The sequence below is a fragment of the Crinia signifera genome, chromosome 6 (assembly GCF_055691185.1).
Source record: "Crinia signifera chromosome 6, ASM5569118v1, whole genome shotgun sequence".
In the NCBI taxonomy this organism is placed as follows: domain Eukaryota; kingdom Metazoa; phylum Chordata; class Amphibia; order Anura; family Myobatrachidae; genus Crinia; species Crinia signifera.
The window spans coordinates 20,831,682-20,853,058 of NC_139222.1; the positions used below are offsets into that span (position 1 = coordinate 20,831,682).

Here is a 21,377-nt window from a genome sequence, read left to right on the forward strand (position 1 = left end):
GTCACTGGTTATATTAGACTAAACTAATTCACGTGCTTGTGTCCTTGCTTTTCAATCCTGGGACAATGCATTCACATTGTGTCTTTAATCTATGTAATCCTATGTACACATTTGTCAGTACATTAGTTTGAACATTCATAATTCAGGCAATAGCGCCCTCTACTGTTATTTACATTTATGATATTACAGTTTAGCCTTTGCACTTATAAAACAGCTTACGCAGGAGTTCTGTAGTCTATATAACCAGGACCCGGTCAGTGTTATGGTAGCCTATATAACCAGGACCCTGTCAGTGTAAGGGTAGCCTCTGTAGCCTATATATCCAGGACCCTGTCAGTGTTAGGGTAGCCTCTGTAGCCTATATATTCAGGACCCTGTCAGTGTTAGGGTAGCCTATATAGCCAGGACCCTGTCAGTGTTAGGGTAGCCTCTGTAGCCTATATAACCAGGACCCTGTCAGTGTTAGCGTAGCCTCTGTAGCCTATATAACCAGGACCCTGTCAGTGTTAGGGTAGCCTCTGTAGCCTATATAACCAGGACCCTGTCAGTGTTAGAGTAGCCTATATAACCAGGACCCTGTCAGTGTTAGCGTAGCCTCTGTAGCCTATATAACCAGGACCCTGTCAGTGTTAGCATAGCCTCAGTAGCCTATATAACCAGGACCCTGTCAGTGTTAGGGTAGCCACTGTAGCCTATATAACCAGGACCCTGTAAGTGTTAGGGTAGTCACTGTAGCCTATATAACCAGGACCCTGTCAGTGTTAGGGTAGCTTCTGTAGCCTATATAACCAGGACCCTGTCAGTGTTAGGGTAGCCTCTGTAGCCTATATAACCAGGACCCTGTCAGTGTTAGGGTAGCTTCTGTAGCCTATATAACCAGGACCCTGTCAGTGTTAGGGTAGCCTCATTCTTGGATGAACACTGACTGCAGAAGTGCCAGGAAGAAACCAACTCAGCCTCTTGATGCAGGGGGCGGGGCTCCTGAGTTTGCTGATGTGTATGCTGGGTACTTGTGTAATATGTGTGCGCCCGATTTTTTCCATCGCATGCCAGTACTTAAGGCATGCAATGGGACCCGATTTTGGGGTTTTTTGGACGTTCCGACCCGATTTTTACATTGTACTCAATGTTAAATGCCCCCCCCCATTGTTAACTCCAACCCGAAGCGTGGCGAGCGCAGCATCCTCCAACCTTTTCATACCTCCACTATCCACGTCGGCGTGGAGTTGATTTTATATAGTGTGGCAAGCGCAGCGAGCCCCGCGAGGGGACGCGGAATACGAGCCCGAAGCGTGGCGAGAGGACGCGGATTACTTAACATGTATTCCACGTCCGCTCGCCACACTTTGGGCTCGTATCCCGCGGGGGTCGCCACACTATATAAAATCAACCCCACGCCGATGTGGATAGTGGGGGTATGAAAAGGTTGGAGGGCGCGTACCGCTGCGCTCGCCACGCTTCGGGTTGGTGTTGATCGTGGGGTGGCGTTAACAATGGGGGGCATTTGACATAGGCATTACCCATCAGGGTAGGTGTACAATCGAAAATCGGGTCTGGGGGGCATTTAACATCGGAATTAGTCATCTGGGTGCCTGTACAATAAAAAATTGGGTCCAAAATTAGTCGCATCACATGCGATGCGACCGATTTTTGGTTGTACAATCACATAAGATGAAAAAATTGGGCGCCCAGATAATACACAAGTACCGTACGCTGTATGGGAAATTCTGCTGATCATAACGGTAGATACCGTATTTGCCGGCGTATAAGACGACCTCCCCCCCCCAATATTGCACTCAAAATATAGTTTGTTATACAAGTGCACCCGGCGTATAAGACGACCCTCCCACTTGGAGGCATGTTTTTCAGGGGAACAAAATGTAGTTTTATACGCCAGCAAATACAGTAAGTGTACTTCAAAACCAAAATAATTTATTGAAGTACTTTTCTGGGATCCAGCCATCTTGGTCCCCTCGAACTTTAACCCACCGGTAACAGAATATGGACTACATCATCAGAAAATACAAATGAGGAGAATATGACATCTCTGTAAATGTATGGTCCATTTGTATTATTGGGTCTTATACGGCCAATCTCATTTCTTTCCATTTGTATGGGGATCTGCCGTATACGCCCATCTTAGTACATTCCTCCCTATGTGTCTCATGTTATATAATGGGGGCAGTTGTACAGATCCTGCCACATAGCATCAGACACCGGCACCTGCCCTGTGGGAACACATCTTCCAGTTCTGACCCCAGTGACAGAGTAACAGATCCCACATTATGGGGCTCATGTGGAGGTGGCCGGGAGTTGTGTCTAGGTACCGGATGCCAAATGGGATCCATAAAGCTGCATGGTGCTGGGCTCGTGGGCTGTGAGTACCACGGAACGTGGCCGGCTCGGCAATCCCAGCACATGCACCTCCTACATAGGTGCCCGGGGTATGACAAGAGGCGCAGAGTCATAGTGATGGCCCAAATATCAGTATACACCACACACACTACAGTACAGGGTCACACAGTGTATTACAGATATATTGCAGAGAGGCTGTTATACATAAAGCACAGGTACAACAATGCGGTTATATAATGACTCAGTAATACATACACCAGCTGCTTTCCCATATACAGTCAGACTAGGAGACATGGAGTCTTATTGCACACTGATCGCTCATGTCACTGTAACCATGGCAATACATCACAGCAGCAATAGAACTGGAACATCAGCATAAATTACAGTGCATTCAGCCAATCAGATGTGGCCGCCGGCATTACAGGTGTGTAACTTGTGACACTGTATCTAAGAATCCACATACGGACTTCCGGTTCCGGCTACCCTATGAGAGGAGGCTGAGAGAATCCGCTCCGCTGCCGGTTAGCCCAATTATATCATTTACAAGGCACTGCGCCTCGACTAACGGCTCCTCCCCACTCACCGCTATACCGCCGAATACCCGCGGTATATGGAAAAGTATTTCACCGCGATGCCCAGCAACACCAAGCGCCACAAGAAGGAGGGAGAGAAGAGAAGCAGGGAACCCAAGTTGGCGCCTCACATCACGCCCAGCGCGTCTCTCCCGGGGTCACCGCTGCACAGCCAATATCCCTCTGAGGAGGAGGAGAGGGAATCCGAGGATCTGCAGGTAAACCTGGCTCGCCCAGATACCCCACACAAACCACGCAGAGACACCTCACTCCCTGACCCACAAGCCCCAGTGACATATGGGGACCTCATTGATGCTGTGAGAGCTGCCATATCTCCCCTATTGAAGCAGCAGACTGCTGATATAAATAGGCAGATTGCTCCGCTACAACAACGGGTGCTTGAGACTGAACATAGAGTTGGAGAGACTTTTGCAGAGGTAGCTGAGATAAAGTTGGTCTCAAAAGATCATACAAAAACTATTCACCAATTGCAGAATAAAATTCAGGACCTTGAAAACAGGTCCAGACGTAATAACCTGCGTCTGATCGGACTCCCAGAAACCGTCAAGGGTCAGGGCCTCTACGACTTTATCAGGATCACCCTCCCCAATTTATTAAATGTGCAGGATAGATGCAATGATTTAGTAATTGAACAGGCTCACAGGTTAGGCCCACAGAGAACACAAGAGGGCGCCAGACCTCATGCAGTAATATTTAAAACACTGAACTACCTCCACAAAGAATTATTATGAGTAGAATCCCGCAAGGTTAAACCCCTGACCTGGGAGGGTGTCACGGACCCACCGGTCGCCTGCTCCGATACGTCAATCTGAGCAGCTCCGGCCGTGACTGGGGTTCACTTTGGACTCTCGGGTCCTTTACTTGAGGTACACTGCCACCAGCCAAAACATGATTTTAGCGCTTGAAACTGCGCAAGGGGTGGCTTGGCTCGCACCTGACCGCACAATACAATATACAAATGGTAACACGCTGGAGCGTTCTCTTCTGAGGCTAATGAGTCTTAAGAACACAGGACCAGGACTGAGAATAGGTATTATTTATTCCTAGAAATACTACAGAGCTTTAAAAAATAGTTGCAAGATATTACAATGATTTTAAAAGTACACACAAGATTAAATGCAATTTCAGAAATAAAATAAATAGGAAAAATGACAGAACCGTATCTTACACTTAAGTACCAATCCTGACGTGGGGGGGTTCTCCACAAGAAATCTCTGGTCGCTTACAGCCTGTTTGCTACACCCCCAGGTAGTGACCACTGACTATCCCAAGGTACAGAGGTTTTTTTCTGCAGCCTCCCTCATCCCTCCCACCCTTGGGATTTTTAACCATTCCCTTGCTGAGCCTAGTGAAGGTCCCTAGATATAGGATCTTTCCCATAAAGAATTTGTCCCTGCTTTGAAGTAGATTTTATACATTCCTCAAGTGATAAGAGGTAATTTAGTGGAGGGCCAGAGCAACTTTGGCCTGTTGGCTGGACACTATTGCTCTCCCCCCCAATCTGGTTTATGAGGGGTCTCAGATCTTTATCTTACATCCTAACTCCAGAGGAGTCCACAGATGTTAAACAGAGGGAATACAGGCCTCAAACCAGGGTCACCTACAGTTTACCCACATAATAAAAGACATGTCCTGATTCCAATACTCACAGGAGACATAACTTTACAATAATATCAGACATACATTGATCGAACAGATAATCATAACAGGAGGCATACGTTAATTTGATCGATCACCTGATCTGATCGTTACAGAGGGGCATAAAATACTTTTATTCCAGGACTATTCTGCCGAGCTGACCAAGGCAAGAAAGGATTTCTCACCTATCTGCGCTAATCTCATCCGTGATGGCCGCAAGTTTGCGCCCTTATACCCAGCCAGACTCAGGATATTTGACGGAACCTCACTTAAAGACTTCCTATCCCCAAGCGACGCAGAAGCCTACCTGCAAGAAGAAACCGACTCTCATAACCCCCCCACAAAAATGTCAGACTGTGACTGAATACATACGCCATCCCATTACTGCTTTGGCATCAACAATTAAGGAAACCGCATGAAGCTCATTTACATCACCTGAGTGTTTCATATATACATGACTGGTATTGCCATTTACATATACCTCCTTCTCTTGCCCTCGTCACCTTTCCCCCCACTCCCCCTCCCACCTTACCTGCTCCTGGTCCGGGCAAGCTGCCAGGGGGAGACGTCCGGAGGTGCTATTCGCCGAGGTCTCCTTGGCCGGATTACCCCGCTTGACGCCTGTCATGGGGGAATGTCGGCGCCGGGAGGAGAGATGCAGCCGCTCGCTCCGCGGTCAGTGACTGACGGCGTTGAGCGGCTAAGCCGCAAAGCGACTTCTGCCGTAAAGGCGGCAGATTCAAAAGTGAAAAATAAAAATAAGCTTTTTGTGGGATTGCCTCAGCGAGGCAATCCCCACTGATAAAAAGGTGCGTCTGCTTCCTGCAGGCACCAACAAAAAACTGGGTAGAGCCCTGGAGGCGGGGCTGTAGGGGAGAGGGCCTGGGCATTCTGGGAAACTTAAAGATGCTTTGCTGATTGGTGCCTCGGACCCCCTGGATCCGCCTACAATCCCGATGTCCCCTGTGGGACCCATGGACCCTGAAAAGGAAAAATCGGGTGCCCAGATAATACACAAGTACCGTATGCTGTATTGGAAATTCTGCTGATCATAACGGTAGATAACGTATTTGCCAGCATATAAGACGACCCCCCCCCCAATATTTCCACTCAAAATATAGTTTGTTATATAAGTGCATGAAGGGTCTTTTTAATTACAGTGTACCGGAACAGCAATGGGCACCAGGTTTGCCCCCAGCTATGCCAACCTATTTATGGCCCACTGGGAAGATCAAGTGGTGTGGCAGGGTGGCGAGCTGGGGGTAGGCCTGGTGTCCTGGAGCCGTTTTATAGATGATATTTTTTTTATTTGGTCAGGGGATAAGAATTCCTTAGACTCTTTCTGTGATTCTTTGAATAGTAATAGCAGGAACATTAAACTTACATTCAGTTGTAGCCAGAAGGAGGTATCCTTCTTGGATTTCAACATCTACATTGAATCCAATACTCTCAAAACGAAAACGTTTAGAAAAGAAACGGATTCTAACAGCTTCATTTACACCACCAGTCAGCATCATAAAAACTGGCTTGATGCCATTCCTTTTGGGCAATTCACCCGCATCAAGCGGAATTACACCGACCCCTCTGTCTGTGAATCCCAAATACAAGAAGTTTCGGATCGATTGCAGGTTAAGGGTTATTCGAGCCAAATCCTTAATAAAGCAAAAGAGAGAATTAACCAGATTGAGAGAACCAGCTTATTGGAAGTAAAAACCAAACCTAAGGAAACTAATGATAGGTTCAAGTGGATATAGAGCAGGTCTTTAAGACCAACTGGTATCTCCTTCAAAATGATCCCGTTATAGGTCCAGAGTTACCAGACAAACCTCAATTTATTTATAAAAAAGCACCATCATTACGAGATCATCTGGTACATAGTTCAACAGAGGAGAAACCCCGTCAAGCGATTAGAACCATTGGGTTCCATCGCTGTGGCTCCTGTTTGGCCTGTAAAACAGTAAAGGCCAAAGATAGAAAAATAGAGCAGTTGATGATAAATGGCACCAGTGTATCAATTAAACAATTTTTGACATGTCATTCCAGAAACGTTGTATATCTGCTTCAATGCAGTTGCGGCTTGGCCTATATAGGCAAAACTAGTAGACAATTAAAAGCACATACTGCTGAACACATATACAACATCCGGAAACAGTTAAGAACACATACTGTATCAGCACATTTTAGGGTTGTTCACAACTCGAAGGAAAGCCATATTTCAAACTTTTGTGCAATGGAACAAATTATCCCCAAAACTTGAACCAATGATCTAGCCAAACGTCTCTCAAGGACAGAGATGCGCTGGATCCATAAATTGGGGACATTGGTACCCAAAGGCCTCAATGGGGATTTTGAGTTGAAACCCTTTTTGAGTTAAAAATTTGTTCTACTCTTCAAGTTCTCACTGCTCTTTTCTTTTTCTATTTGGTGCTGGCATCATAATATTTTGGATTGTACTCTAACAAATCTTTTTTTTTTTTTTTTACAGATCTTATGTGTATTGATAATTTATGTACACAATATCCGTTTTCCCTGTGAGCAATCATGACATACATATTTATTGATCCAAATTGTGAGGTATTGCCTTAAAGAAAGAATTGGAAAGCAAGCGCCAGAAGGCTGGAACGCACAGCTACGTCTAAACCACTGTATTGCGATCACTTTCGGCTATTGGAACGCATGGGGTGACGTACTTCCGGCATATGGAATGCACCGCCATCTTTCTTCACACGGAATCCAGATATTGTATGCCGATTAGCGGCATATGTATTGTATTTGTTTTAATGATAGGAGGTATATATATGCATGCCTGGGGACATTTTATCACGCTTCTGAAGAAGGAACTTTGTTTTCTGAAGAAGGAACTTTGTTTTCCGAAACGCGTTAAGCGTGTGTATTTGCAATTGGACACTTGACTTCCGGGTAGCAGTATCCACGGCGGAGGAAGATCCTGGACTGAACCCCCCTTGATTCCGGACCAAGGGACCCTGGACAGGAGACTTCCGAGAACATCTTTATGCCTGCTGCTTTGCCTTGGTTTCATTGTTACACGCTTTTATTATCGTCAACACTTTGTAAGTGTATCCTCCATATTAAAACCTTTTTTACCATAATGATCTGCACCATGTTTTTCCCTATTGTGTCTCCCCTTTATGCCTAATAGGGGAGAATCTATTTGGATCTATGTGAAATATTATATCCATCCATGATATTCAAATCCTGTGCGACACATGACCAGTTGTATATGGTTTTGTATAAAAATATTTTTATTTGAGGCTATACATCCTCTGTACTTAGATACCACTGAGCGCTATCTTTCAGTTCCACTCCATCTTTTGCTGCATTTGTCTTTTTGAGTAGTTCGAGATGTATCTACTCTGTGGTCCTGTATGTTAGCTGCACTGTGGTTTGATTCACATAGCTTGAACTATTGCACTTTATATAAGTGCACCCGGCGTATAAGACGACCCTCCCACTTGGAGGCATGTTTTTCAGGGGAAAAAAGTAGTTTTATACGCCAGCAAATACAGTAAGTGTACTTTAAAACTAAAGTAATTTATTGAAGTACTTTTCTAGGATCCAGCCACCTTGGTCCCCTCGAACTTTAACCCACCGGTAACAGAATATGGACTACATCATCGGAAAATACAAATGAGGAGAATATGACATCTCTGTAAATGTATGGTCCATTCATATTATTGGGTCTTATACGGCCAATCTCATTTCTTTCCATTTGTATCGGGATCTGCCGTATACGCCCATCTTAGTACATTTCCCCCTATGTGTCTCATGTTATATAATGGGGGATCCTGCCACATAGCATCAGACACCTGCACCTGCCCTGTGGGAACACATTATCTCCCAGCTCTGACCCCAGGGAGAGAGTAACAGATCCCACATTATGGGGCTCATGTGGAGGTGGCCGGGAGTTGTGTCTAAGTACCGGATGCCAAATGGGATCCATAAAGCTGCATGGTGCTGGGCCCGTGGGCTGTGAGTACCACGGAACGTGGCCGGCTCGGCAATCCCAGCACATGCACCTCCTACATAGGTGCCGGGGGTATGACAAGAGGCGCAGAGTCATAGTGATGGCCCAAATATCAGTATACACCACACACATTACAGTACAGGGTCACACTGTGTATTTATTACATATATATTACAGAGATGCTGTTATACATAAAGCACAGGTACAACAATGCGGTTATATAATGACTCAGTAATACATACACCAGCTGCTTTCCCATATACAGTCAGACTAGGAGACATGGAGTCTTATTGCACACTGATCGCTCATGTCACTGTAACCATGGCAATACATCACAGCAGCAATAGAACTGGAACATCAGCATAAATGACAGATGCAGTCAGCCAATCAGATGTGGCCGCCGGCATTACATGTGTGTAACTTGCACCATGGATGGAGAGGGAACCAAGAGGTTACGCTTTACACTAATTGGGAGTCCATGTCAACACTGACACCAAAAAATGTTAAACACATGTCGACATTTAAACCTGTTAGACATTCAACTTCGGCATAGGAAAGTTTACCTAGACACTGTATCTAAGAATCCACATACAATGGATGATAGAGGAATTTAGTATTGATGCTTCCGTTTCATGTAGATCAGTTAATTAAAATTAAGGGTGAGATTTAATAGGATGAGAGATTCAGAAAGTGAGAGATTTGGTGAGAAATCTCCAGTTTTTGTAAAGCGGCAATCATTAACACTGCTAAACCAGTTTGATTTTGAAGTGTAAATGATTGCCGCTTTATAAAAACTGGAGATTTCTCACCAAATCTCTCACTTTCTGAAAATCTCATCCTATTAAATCTCACCCTATACTATTTGTGTGTGAGTTTTCTGGTGTTTATGAACAGCTGATTTATGTGTAAAACATTTCCCACATTCCAAACATGAAAATGGTTTCACACTTGTGTGACTTCTCTCATGTATAACAAGAGTTGATTTCCTTCTAAAACATTTCCCACATTCAGAGCATGAAAATGGTTTCTCACCTGTGTGAAATCTCTCATGTTTAACAAGAGTTGATTTCTCTCTAAAACATTTCCCACATTCAGAGCATGAAAATGGTTTCTCACCTGTGTGACTTCTCTCATGTATAACAAGATTTGATTTGTCGCTAAAGCATTTCCCACATTCAGAACATGAAAATGGTTTCTCACCTGTGTGACTTCTCTCATGTCTAACTTGATTTGATTTTTCGCTAAAACATTTCCCACATTCAGGACATGGAAATGGTTTTTCACCTGTGTGAATTCTCTCATGTTTACGAAGAGTTGATTTCTCTCTAAAACATTTCCCACATTCAGAGCATGAATATGGTTTCACATTTGTGTGACTTCTCTCATGTGTAACAAGAGACGATTTATTTGTAAAACATTTCCCACATTCAGAACATGAAAATGGTTTCTCACCTGTGTGACTTCTCTCATGTATAACAAGATTTGATTTCCTTCTAAAACATTTCCCACATTCAGAGCATGAAAATGGTTTCTCACCTGTGTGACTTCTCTCATGTATAACAAGATTTGATTTCCTTCTAAAACATTTCCCACATTCAGAGCATGAAAATGGTTTCTCACCTGTGTGACTTCTCTCATGTATAACAAGATTTGATTTTACGCTAAAGCATTTCCCACATTCAGAACATGAAAATGGTTTCTCACCTGTGTGACTTCTCTCATGTGTAACTTGATTTGATTTTTCGCTAAAACATTTCCCACATTCAGAACATGGAAATGGTTTTTCACCTGTGTGAATTCTCTCATGTATAACAAGTTTTGATTTCCTTCTAAAACATTTCCCACATTCAGAGCATGGAAATGGTTTCTCACCTGTGTGAATTCTCTCATGTGTAACAAGAGATGATTTATGTGCAAAACATTTCTCACATTCAGAGCATGAAAATGGTTTCTCCCCTGTTTGATGTCTCTGATGTAAAACAGAATCTGACGGATGTATAGAACTCTTACCAGACTCAGAACTGGATGTTATTGTATCATCTTTATGATCTGTACTGTGTGTAGTAAGGTCTGAATGATCAGGAGAAGGTTCCTCATGACTAGAGGGACCAGATGAAATATCTGCACTGTGAAATGTTGGGTGTGTATTGGGGATAATGGGTTTTTCTTCTGGAGAATCTTGTCTGATGTTCTTATCTTCTAGTATATAATCTGGAGACACAATGAGATCTCCCTCCGAGGTATTCCTGCTTGTGCGCCCATCTGCAGGAAACAGATGAATGACAACAGACAGAATTGTTTACATTGAGAAGCAAATGTTCATGGAGGTTTTATCACTTAAACTGAACATGTCTAATGCTGCGCACACACTGGCCGATATATCGATGGTCTCTCAGCCAGCGATAGGTCTTTGAATGACCAGACATATCGCGTCAGCTCTGCAACACAGCCAATGGTCAACATACCTAAAGCTAGATAGTGCATGGTGCTGTGTGTGATATCTCCTGACCTCCCATACACCCGCTGCAGTAGGCAGCGGTGATGTGCAGCGGAATTGACCGGCGCATGTAATTGTAACCGCCCAGTTGTGACATCAGTCACTATGGATTGGGCAGGGTGTATGGAGAACAATCCATCCACAGATATATATGTCTAATAGAGCATACACATGGTGAGATAGGCTTTATAGAAGCAAAATCGAATAGAAAATGGAATGGTCATCAAATGGTTTTTGCACATTAAATGCAGATTGGATCCCAATGCAAATCAAATAGATAAATAGTGATAGCAGCCAAGACTATATAGCGGAAATCTAATGTATCACTGCAGCATTCCAGTCCATGTCCATCTCCTGCCTGAAGCCAGTGTTGATCGAATGATAAATCGGATAGAAAATAGTGGAAACCGTAAAGGAGTAGAAAACGCGCCAGAGCAGGAGGAATTGTCCATATCTAATAGAGATGTAATAAATAACAGCAGGAACTGCGTGTGCGCACCTGACGTCTGAGCTGATTGTCGGCTCCCAAACGGAAATCGCTAAAATCCTCACAGCCGCCGAGTGATTCCGGGTTACGTGGCGGCTGTGAGCGTCAGGGACAGGACCAATCATACGATGGTAGGTAACCAAATGATTTCTTCTCTGTGCGGGCGCTAGCGGATGGATGTGTAGCCGTACGTATCCCTGCACAGGGTGGGAGAGGGCAGGGGGCGGCGTGCGTTCAGAGGGGCGGTGTTATCCTGCTCCCAGGGCTCCACAGGATAACATCACGCAGCACAGCGAGCAAGTCTGAATAGGGCCCTAAGACTCTCATCCAATCACTGGTTACAGACCAGACTGGATTACTGTAACCTGCTCCTATATCTCCTCCCCAACTTCCATCTCTGTCCAATGACAACGACGGGCACCTCATCTCCCACCTAATTACCTCCTCCCACTCAGGCCTGCAAGACTTTGCCCACCACCATGGGAACTTTACCCGCCCATCTCTTCACCTCTCTCTGATGTATCAGTCAGACTCTGATACCCCAATTCCTTACTAATGCTTTCCTGCTGTCACTCTGTATCCCCTCTCTATGATCCTCAGTCTCTCCGCTCTGTATCCCCTCTCTATGATCCCCAGTCTCTCCGCTCTGTACCCCCTCTCTATGATCCCCAGTCTCTCTGCTCTGTACCCCCTCTCTATGATCCCCAGTCTCTCTGCTCTGTACCCCCTCTCTATGATCCTCAGTCTCTCCGCTCTGTATCCCCTCTCTATGATCCTCAGTCTCTCTGCTCTGTACCCCCTCTCTATGATCCCCAGTCTCTCCGCTCTGTACCCCCTCTCTATGATTCCCAGTCTCTCCCCTTTAAATCCCCTCTATGATCCCCAGTCTCTCTGCTCTGTACCCCCCTTTCTATGATCCCCAGTCTCTCCCCTCTAAATCCCCTCTCTATGATCCCCAGTCTCTCTGCTCTGTACCCCCTCTCTATGATCCCCAGTCTCTCTGCTCTGTACCCCCTCTCTATGATCCCCAGTCTCTCCGCTCTCTACCCCCTCTCTATGATCCCCGGTCTCTCCGCTCTGTATCCCCTCTTTATGATCCCCGGTCTCTCCGCTCTTAACCCCCTCTCTATAATCCCCAGTCTCTCAGCTCTGTATCCCCTCTCTATGATCCCCAGTCTCTCCGCTCTGTATCCCCTCTCTATGATCCCCAGTCTCTCCGCTCTGTATCCCCTCTCTATGATCCCCAGTCTCTCCGCTCTGTATCCCCTCTCTATGATCCCCAGTCTCTCTGCTCTGTAACCCTCTCCATGATCTCCAGTCTCTTCCCTCTAAATCCCCTATCTATGATCCCCAGTCTCTCCCCTCTGTATCCCATCAGCCCCTCCAAATAGAAGGACCCATTTACATTATTTTTACCAAAGTAATGCGATAAAAAGGGATTTTTGTAAGAACTTACCGTTCGAATCCCTTTCTCTGATATGGTCCTGGTGACACAGCTCAACACTGGGATGTAGGAGGGTCCGAAGGAGCCAGGCACCTATCCTAAAGCTTTAGAGGGTAGGCTACTCCCCTACTGCATCCCGGACTCTTCAGTTCAATCTTTCAAAGCCACTGGAATACATTAACTCAGTACAAACGCCTACACATATTATATGCACATTTTTTAACAATAACTTTTAACCAAATAACATGAAACATCATGAACCTGGCATACTTACTGAGCGTAAGGGAGGGATCGCTGTGTCACCAGGACCATATCAGAGAAAGGGATTCGAACGGTAAGTTCTTACAAAAATCCCTTTTTCTCTTTCAATGGTCCTGGTGACACAGCTCAACACTGGGACGTTCCAGAGCCGGTCCTTTGGGTGGGTACGCTCAGGTCTGCAGCTCTCATTACTGCTCGCCCGAATGATGCGTCCTCCGACGCGAACTCATGGAACCTATAGAATTTGGCAAAGGTATGTACAGATGACCAAGTGGCAGCCCTGCAAACCTGCTCAGCTGTTGCCCCATGTCGAACCGCCCAAGAGGTGGCGACTGACCTGGTGGTATGCGCATTAATCCTGGCCGGCACTGGCCTACCAACTTTAGTGTATGCAAACGCAATAACAGAGCGCAACCACCTAGCAATGGTCTGCTTAGAAGCAGGCCAACCAATTTTGTGTATGTCATACAACACTAACAAGGTATCAGTCTTTCTGACACTCTTAACTCTGTCCACATAAACGCGCAAGGCGCGCACAACATCCAAACTCCTCAATTTGTCCCTTTTTCTTGAACCCTCTGGGGGTTGAAACACAGGCAGAACTATCTCCTGGTTTAGATGAAAAGCAGAGACTACTTTTGGTAAAAACTGGGGTACCGTCCGAAGGACTGCCCGATCGTGAAATATCAGGAAAGGGGACTTGCATGACAATGCTCCCAACTCTGACACCCTTTTTGCTGACGCCACTGCCAACAAAAATACCAGTTTCCATGTAAGGAACTTAAGGTCAGCCGACCTTAATGGTTCAAAAGGTGCCTTCTGAAGGCATTCCAAAACCAGAGATAAGTCCCATGGAGCTACTGGTTGTTTGTAGGGAGGTTTCAACCGAGACACCCCCTGTAGGAAGGTCTGTACTTCCGGCAATAATGCAATTCTTTTCTGGAAGTAAATGGACAAGGCCGAGATCTGCACCTTTAGAGACTGAAGGCTTAACCCAGAGGAAAAACCATCCTGCAAAAATTCCAACATTTTTGTCAATTTAAAGCGTGATGTATGAGACTTCTGTCTCTCACACCAACGAATATAGGTCTTCCAGACCCTATAATAATTTGCCGAAGACACTGCCTTTCTGGCTTTTATCATGGTTTTAACCACTGCCTCTGAGAATCCTTTATTCCTCAAAATGGCGGTTTCAACAGCCAGGCCGTCAAAATTAATGGAGCTGAATCCAGATGATTGAATGGCCCTTGTCTTAGAAGATCTGACCTCAGAGGTAGACGCCACGAGTCCACAGACAATTTCTGAAGCCTCGAGTACCAGGACCTCCTTGGCCAATCCGGGGCCACTAAAATCACTGGGATTTCTTGGGCCTGAATCCTCTTCAACACTCTCGCCAGCATTGGGACTGGCGGAAAAACATAAAGAAGATTGCCCTCCCAGGGGATAGTCATGGCATCCACTGCTTCTGCCAGTAGGTCCCTTGTCCTGGCATAAAACCTGGGCACCTGATGGTTGAACCTGGATGCCATCAGGTTAACGTCTGGGGTTCCCCACATCAAAGTAATTTGATGAAATATTTGAGGATTCAGGCTCCATTCTCCTTCCTTCAGCTCCTCCCTGGTCAGGAAGTCGGCCTCTATATTCTCCACTCCTGGTATGAATATAGCTGATAAAGCTGGAACATTCTGTTCCGCCCACAAGAAGATTCTGGACACCTCCCACATGGCCAGTTTGCTGCGTGTGCCTCCCTGGTGATTCAGATACTACACAGCTGTGGCGTTGTCGGTCTGAATCCTTAAAGGAAGCCTCTGTAACCTGTCTCCCGCCAGAGAAATCACTTTCCACACAGCTCTCAGTTCCAAGATGTTGATCGGTAAGGCAGATTCTTCTGGAGTCCACAAGCCCTGCAGACGCAGGTCCAAGACTACTGCCCCCCAGCCCCTGAGACTGGCGTCGGTAGTGACTACCAGCCAGCTCCAGGACTGCAGTGACCGACCCCACTGAAGGGAATCCACGTCTGTCCACCATTTCAGGGAGGCTCGAGTTTCCGAAGACAGCACTATCTGTTCTGACTTCATGGTCTGTGTGTTTCCTGACCAAGCCGTCAAAATGTTCCACTGGAACACCCGAGAGTGGAACCTGGCAAACTGCAGCGTCTCGAAAGACGCCACCATCTTCCCCAGCAGCTTGAGGCACCTCCACACTGATGTGCTCCGAGGGCTGAGAATCTCCTGGACTAAGGCAACCAAATCCCTGGCCTTCACCTCCGGTAAAAATACCCGATGTAGATGGGTATCCAGAATGACCCCCAAGAATTGGAGCCTCTGTGATGGCACCAACTGAGACTTTTGCAAGTTTAAAAGCCAGCCGTGAGAGCGCCTTTTTCCCTTTTAAGCCTTTCCTACCCGTCCCAGACGACCTCCCTACCCTTCATTAGCTCTCCCCATACCCCCCGCCTGACCCGGTACGAGGTCGCGGAGCCGGGCAGCACTTTTAAGTGCTGCTGCAGGTTGCGGCCTGGTCCGGCGATAGAAGCCGGGGACTCGGGTTCGGGAGGAGGAAGGAGCGGTGACGCGGCGGAAGACGCATCACCACGTCTGACGGGGGACATCTCTACATCCTCCGATTAGCCGCTCAGCAAGCCCTCTCACCCGCCGCCCAGCTGATCGGAAGCCCGGAGCGCACCTTCCACCCGCAGCGTGCAGGAACATAGAAGGCAGGCGCCCATCCCCACCGTCAGGTGCCACAGCGCTCCCACATCTCCGGTAAGCGGAACCCCGTCACTACTTGGAACCAGCCCCATCTGGGGAGCTCCCCGCGCCACCCCCGCTCCTTCTACCTTGCCGCGGCTGGACCCGGCCACCATCATATCCCCACGTGGCTCCGCCATTCTCTCCCCATCTCCACCTGAGCCCGCAGCAACCCTGCAAGACCCCAAAACATCCCTTGGGCGTATCGCCACCTATCGATCACAGGGCTGAACTACACCCTGCATCACCTGCAGAACCCCCTTTAACTACAGCCTGTGTCGCACTGCTGGGACCTGCAATTAGCCCATCCTGTCTCAATCTCTGCAGGGACACTAAACATCAATATATCATCCTGCTGAAGCCCAGAATACCACTCAGTCTACATCCCAGATATAGGGATAAGTACTTCCTTTAAACATCCCGAGCGCTACCAGGATCTCCCTGGTGGCACTGTGATATAGCGCACTCCAGACAGTTCATAGCTACAGCAGCCCCATTTCAGGCCCCAATGTGAAAACCCACATCTCATGGCTGCCGCCCCGTGACGACTACACTCCACACCATATATGAAGTGATAACCTACTGTGGGAACCCCCACGGTGCCTAATACTACTTCTCCATCATCTGCGCAATTAGTGCCTGCCTCAAATATGGCCCCCAAGAGACCCAAGGAGGTCGCCCCAACCAAAATAAGCATGTCGACCAAGAAAACTTCCCAAACCCCACAATCGCAAACAAGTCCCCTGCAGCATCCATACAAGCCCCTGGGAGTCCGTGAGGAGCAAAACCCCCCTACTGGGCTGGCAGGTATCGATGCTGACTCTGACGAACCGGTTACCGTAAAGTCTCTCTGCCAGGTCTTCTCTGCATTCCAAGCAGAGATAGCAAAAGACCTTAAGCTGGCCATCAGAGAGGTTAAAACTGAGCTGGTGGCGATCGGAGACAGAACGGACCACTTAGAGAAGAAAATGGAGGAGCTGGTCGCTTCTCACAATGGTCTTATATCTTCTTATGACCGTCAACAAATCGAAATCACCCAATTCAAAACCAAACTCGCGGACCTCGAGGACAGGTCCAGACGGAACAACATCAAGATCAGGGGCATCCCAGAGTCAGTGACCAACGCCGAACTAGAAGGCTACGCTACCGCATTGTTCTCTAGACTTCTCCCCTCTGCCGATCCCAAAGATCTACTCATCGACCGCATCCATCGCTTGCCGAGACCCAAAACAATCCCTGCCGACCTACCCAAAGACACTCTCCTCCGGGTCCATTTTTTCACAATTAAAGAACAACTCCTGAAAGCAGCACGTGAAGCAAAGAAATCCGATGCTCTAGGAGGCCTCCAACTGTATCAAGATTTCTCCCCTGCGACCCTGGCCAACAGGAGAGCCTTCGCCCCAATTACTACGGCACTGCGCACTCACGACATCCGATACCGCTGGGGGTTCCCTGTGAAGCTGATTATTACACACGAAGACACCACCTACAATGTGTCCACTCTAGATGCTGGAAAGAAACTCCTGTTAGAATGGAACATCTCAACAACAGGAACCCAAGGGCAGAAGCGCCCCCAACCTTTCCGCCAGGAATGGACTGACACTTGATGCCCTATATGAAGCCACGGACATTCCCTCTTCATATCTGAACTCCCTTGCCATCCTACCTCCCTACCTCCCCACAGTGGGTGGATGTTTATGCGATAAGTATCAGTTTTATTACTTACAAGTAGCGGTAGGATGCTAGGCATTGGGAATCTGTTTACAGATGTTTGTTGCATTTTGATGTTAGCACGTTAAAAATTTCTGTTTCTGTTTTTGTTTATGCGCATTGTGCCCCATACAATAGTTGGGGCCCACTCGCGCCCGCTCTAGTGAGTTATATACAACAGTTGTTTACCTAATTACTTCCAAGTTTTATAGGTGGAATGTTTGTTAATTTGTAATATGTTGCACAGTTCCTAAGGGAAAACAAATGAAAGGAAAGTCGTTTCTGGAGCGGTGGCCTTCCTCTTCTTCCCTGCTCCCCAGTGAGGCCGGGCCACCACCCCAAAAACTCCTTGATACTACTGCATGAAAAACCTTTTTCTTTCCCCTGCAGTAGTCATGCGGGTCCTAGTAGTTGGACCCTTTTGCTTTGCTTTTCCTTTCCCTTTCCTCTACTCTCCTTATGTTAACTGTCTTTCCTCCCCCCTTCCCCTCCCCTGGACTGCATTCCTAACCACCAATATACGCCACCTTCCACCCCTCACACAGACACACCCGTTATATCCATAGCATTTTTAAGGACATAACATTTAAAGATAATAGCTTAGGCATGGTAAGGGGCTGAATTCCCCACATAAGCGTAGGATGGCCCTGTCATATCTCCACAAACAAAAGGCGGATATAGCGGCCCTTCAAGAGACGCACTTTGCCTCCACCAACCCACCCAAATTCAGAGACCCAAACTACCCGACAATCTACTATGCCAATGGCCCTTTCAAACGTAATGGTGTTGCTATCCTTTTTAACCGCCATACTCCCTTTACCTGCCAGTCCCAAACTGCTGACAAGAATGGCAGATACTTGATACTTACTGGCCTCCTAGAGGACAGATTAACGACTATAGTATCCATTTACGCCCCCAACACGAATCAGGTGGCCTTCCTCCGTAAACTATTCACCCTGGTACGAAAAATCTCAAAAGGCTCCTTGATATTGTTAGGTGATTTCAATTTGGCTCTTGACCCCCGACTGGACAAATCCCGTCTCCCCTCCTCCCACCATACGCATTCAGATAATCAATCGACAGCCCTACGCAATCTATTATTAGAATTTGATCTGTATGACACCTGGAGAATAACCTACCCAACTGGCCGAGAATACACTTTTCACTCCCAAGTCCATAACACCTACTCCAGAATCGACTATATCCTATGTGACAAGTGGTCCCTCCAACACTCCAAGGGTGCAGATATACTCCCTATCACATGGTCTGACCATGCACCTGTGGTGTGGCAATGGAACTTCCTCCCCTCACAAGTCCCCCCCAGACCTTGGCGCCTATTCCCTCATCTACTAAAGGACCCCTCAGCCAAAGACACCATATTAAAAACAATGGAAGCGTATATGACAAACAACCAGACAACTGATACCTCGGTGATTAATCACTGGTGTGCTTTTAAGGCAGTCACCAGAGGGGCAGCCATACAAGCCGGAGCCACATTAAAACGCAGAGCCGCCGCAACTCAAAAAGCCCTAGAGGTCAAACTAATAGAACTTGAAAACAGGAATAAAAAATCCCCCTCCGTCTCCCTAAAGACAGAGTTAGCTTCGATACGTAGCCAACTCCAGAAGCTTCTCCTCACACGTACCCAATCAGCTTTAAATAGGATGAGGCATAAATTCTACTTAGCCAGTAACAGATCAGGCAGGATGTTAGCCCGAAAACTACGTGCCCAGCAGGCCAGAAATATAATTAAATACATTATTTCTCCAAGCAAAGAGAAAGTACATAACCCTAAGGACATCGCCAATCAGTTTGCTGACTACTATTCTAAGCTTTATAATCTCTACTTAGATCCCTCCACGCCCCAACCTACCAATGCTACCATCGGTGATTTTTTAGACAACTTACACTTCCCTTCCCTTTCCTCTGAACAATTAGACTCCTTAAATGCCCCCTGGTCTCAGGCTGAAATCCAGTCAGCTATTAAATCACTCCCCTGCAACAAAGCCCCTGGGCCTGATGGCTTCATCACAGACTTCTATAAATCTTTTAGCGACCTACTGTCCCCCTACCTAAGAGACCTTTTCAATGAGCTCTCCTCTGAGGGGAAGGCCCCCCCAGAATTACTGGAGGCCCGAATAGTGACCATCCCGAAGCCCGGCAAAAATCCTGCAATGTGCCAAAACTACCGCCCGATAGCCCTACTGAACACTGATATCAAAATTTTTGCCAAATTAATGGCGTCCCGAATAAATCACTTCCTACCCTCCCTGGTCCACCCAGACCAGACAGGGTTCGTCCCTGGACGACAGGCCCCAGACAATACTAGAAGAGTGTTCAACCTAATCGATTCATTATCCACAGGACAGGACTTGCTTCTCCTCTCACTAGATGCCGAAAAGGCATTTGATCGCCTTAACTGGCAATATATGCAAGAGGTCCTGTCCCGTTTTGGCTTCAAAGATCGGATATTGCGGTCAATTATGTCCCTATATAGCTCCCCATCGGCTCGAGTGTTTAGTAACGGCTTCCTTTCCACCCCTTTTACAATTTCCAATGGCACTAGGAAGGGCTGCCCCCTCTCGCCCCTGATATTTGTCCTCTCCATTGAACCACTGGCTATGTCCATCCGTGATAACCCCAATATCCCAGGCCTTCGAGTAGGCTCCACTAATCATAAGCTGAGTTTATTCGCAGATGATGTGCTACTTTTTGTGACAGATCCCCCCAAATGCTCCCACATATCCACGCGACACTATCCTCCTACAGCGCTGCCTCTTATTACAAACTTAACACATCCAAGACTGACGCTCTCCCGATAAACCTTGCAGATTCCCTTCCCTTACTGAAATCCAAATATAACTACAACTGGCAACCCGACTCTATAAAATACCTAGGCATACATATCCCCCCAAACATGAAGTCTGTATTTGAGGCTAATTTTTCTCCCCTTCTCATTTCCCTTGCGTCTCTCTCCAGATCGTGGCTAACATTCGAAATATCATGGATGGGTAGGATGGCGGCATTCAAGATGTCACTCCTACCCAAGCTTATGTATCTGTTCCGCACCATCCCTTATGTATTCCCGAAAAAATCTCTCCAATTGGCTACCTCTATTCTAACAAAATATGTATGGTCAACAAAACCCCCAGCTATGGCCCGCTCCAAAATGTCCCTCCCGAGAGCATTCGGAGGACTGGACCTCCCCGATCTGTCCCTCTACCAGACAGCCTGCCTCTTGGCCCCATCCAAACATTACTCCGAGAGTCCCTCTTCCAGAGCCTGGGTGGACATCGAACAATCTCACTGCCCACACATCCCTCTCTCAGACTTACTAAAGATCCCAAAACATATAAGACCCCCCCTCCTAACCCTACTCCCGGCGACATCTGCTACCCTACATGTGTGGGACCAACTACTTTCCAATCTCCGTGCCCCACCTGCCCTTATCACTACTCTCCCTATCATTACAGCGGCAAAACTCATACCCAATCTCAATCTGAACCTCTGGAAGCACAAAGGGATTAAAACCCTAGGAGATGTGTTAAACGCCAACACAATCCTACCCTTCGCCTCCCTACAAGAAACATACTCCCTCCCCTCCCACGAGTACTATCACTACCTGCAGCTGACCCATTGGTGGAACTCACACTTTGT

At 46.9% G+C, this 21,377-nt stretch overlaps 1 protein-coding gene across 1 annotated transcript in view; it reads right to left on the bottom strand.

Annotated features, from left to right (window-relative positions):
- LOC146009540 (uncharacterized) overlaps positions 1-21,377 on the bottom strand; it is an 86,099-nt gene that overhangs the window by 22,832 nt on the left and 41,890 nt on the right. Inside the window, exon 8 of the mRNA XM_083149984.1 lies at positions 9,880-10,833. Coding sequence (XP_083006110.1) covers positions 9,880-10,833 — 954 coding nt within the window. The remainder of the gene's footprint in view (positions 1-9,879; positions 10,834-21,377) is intronic.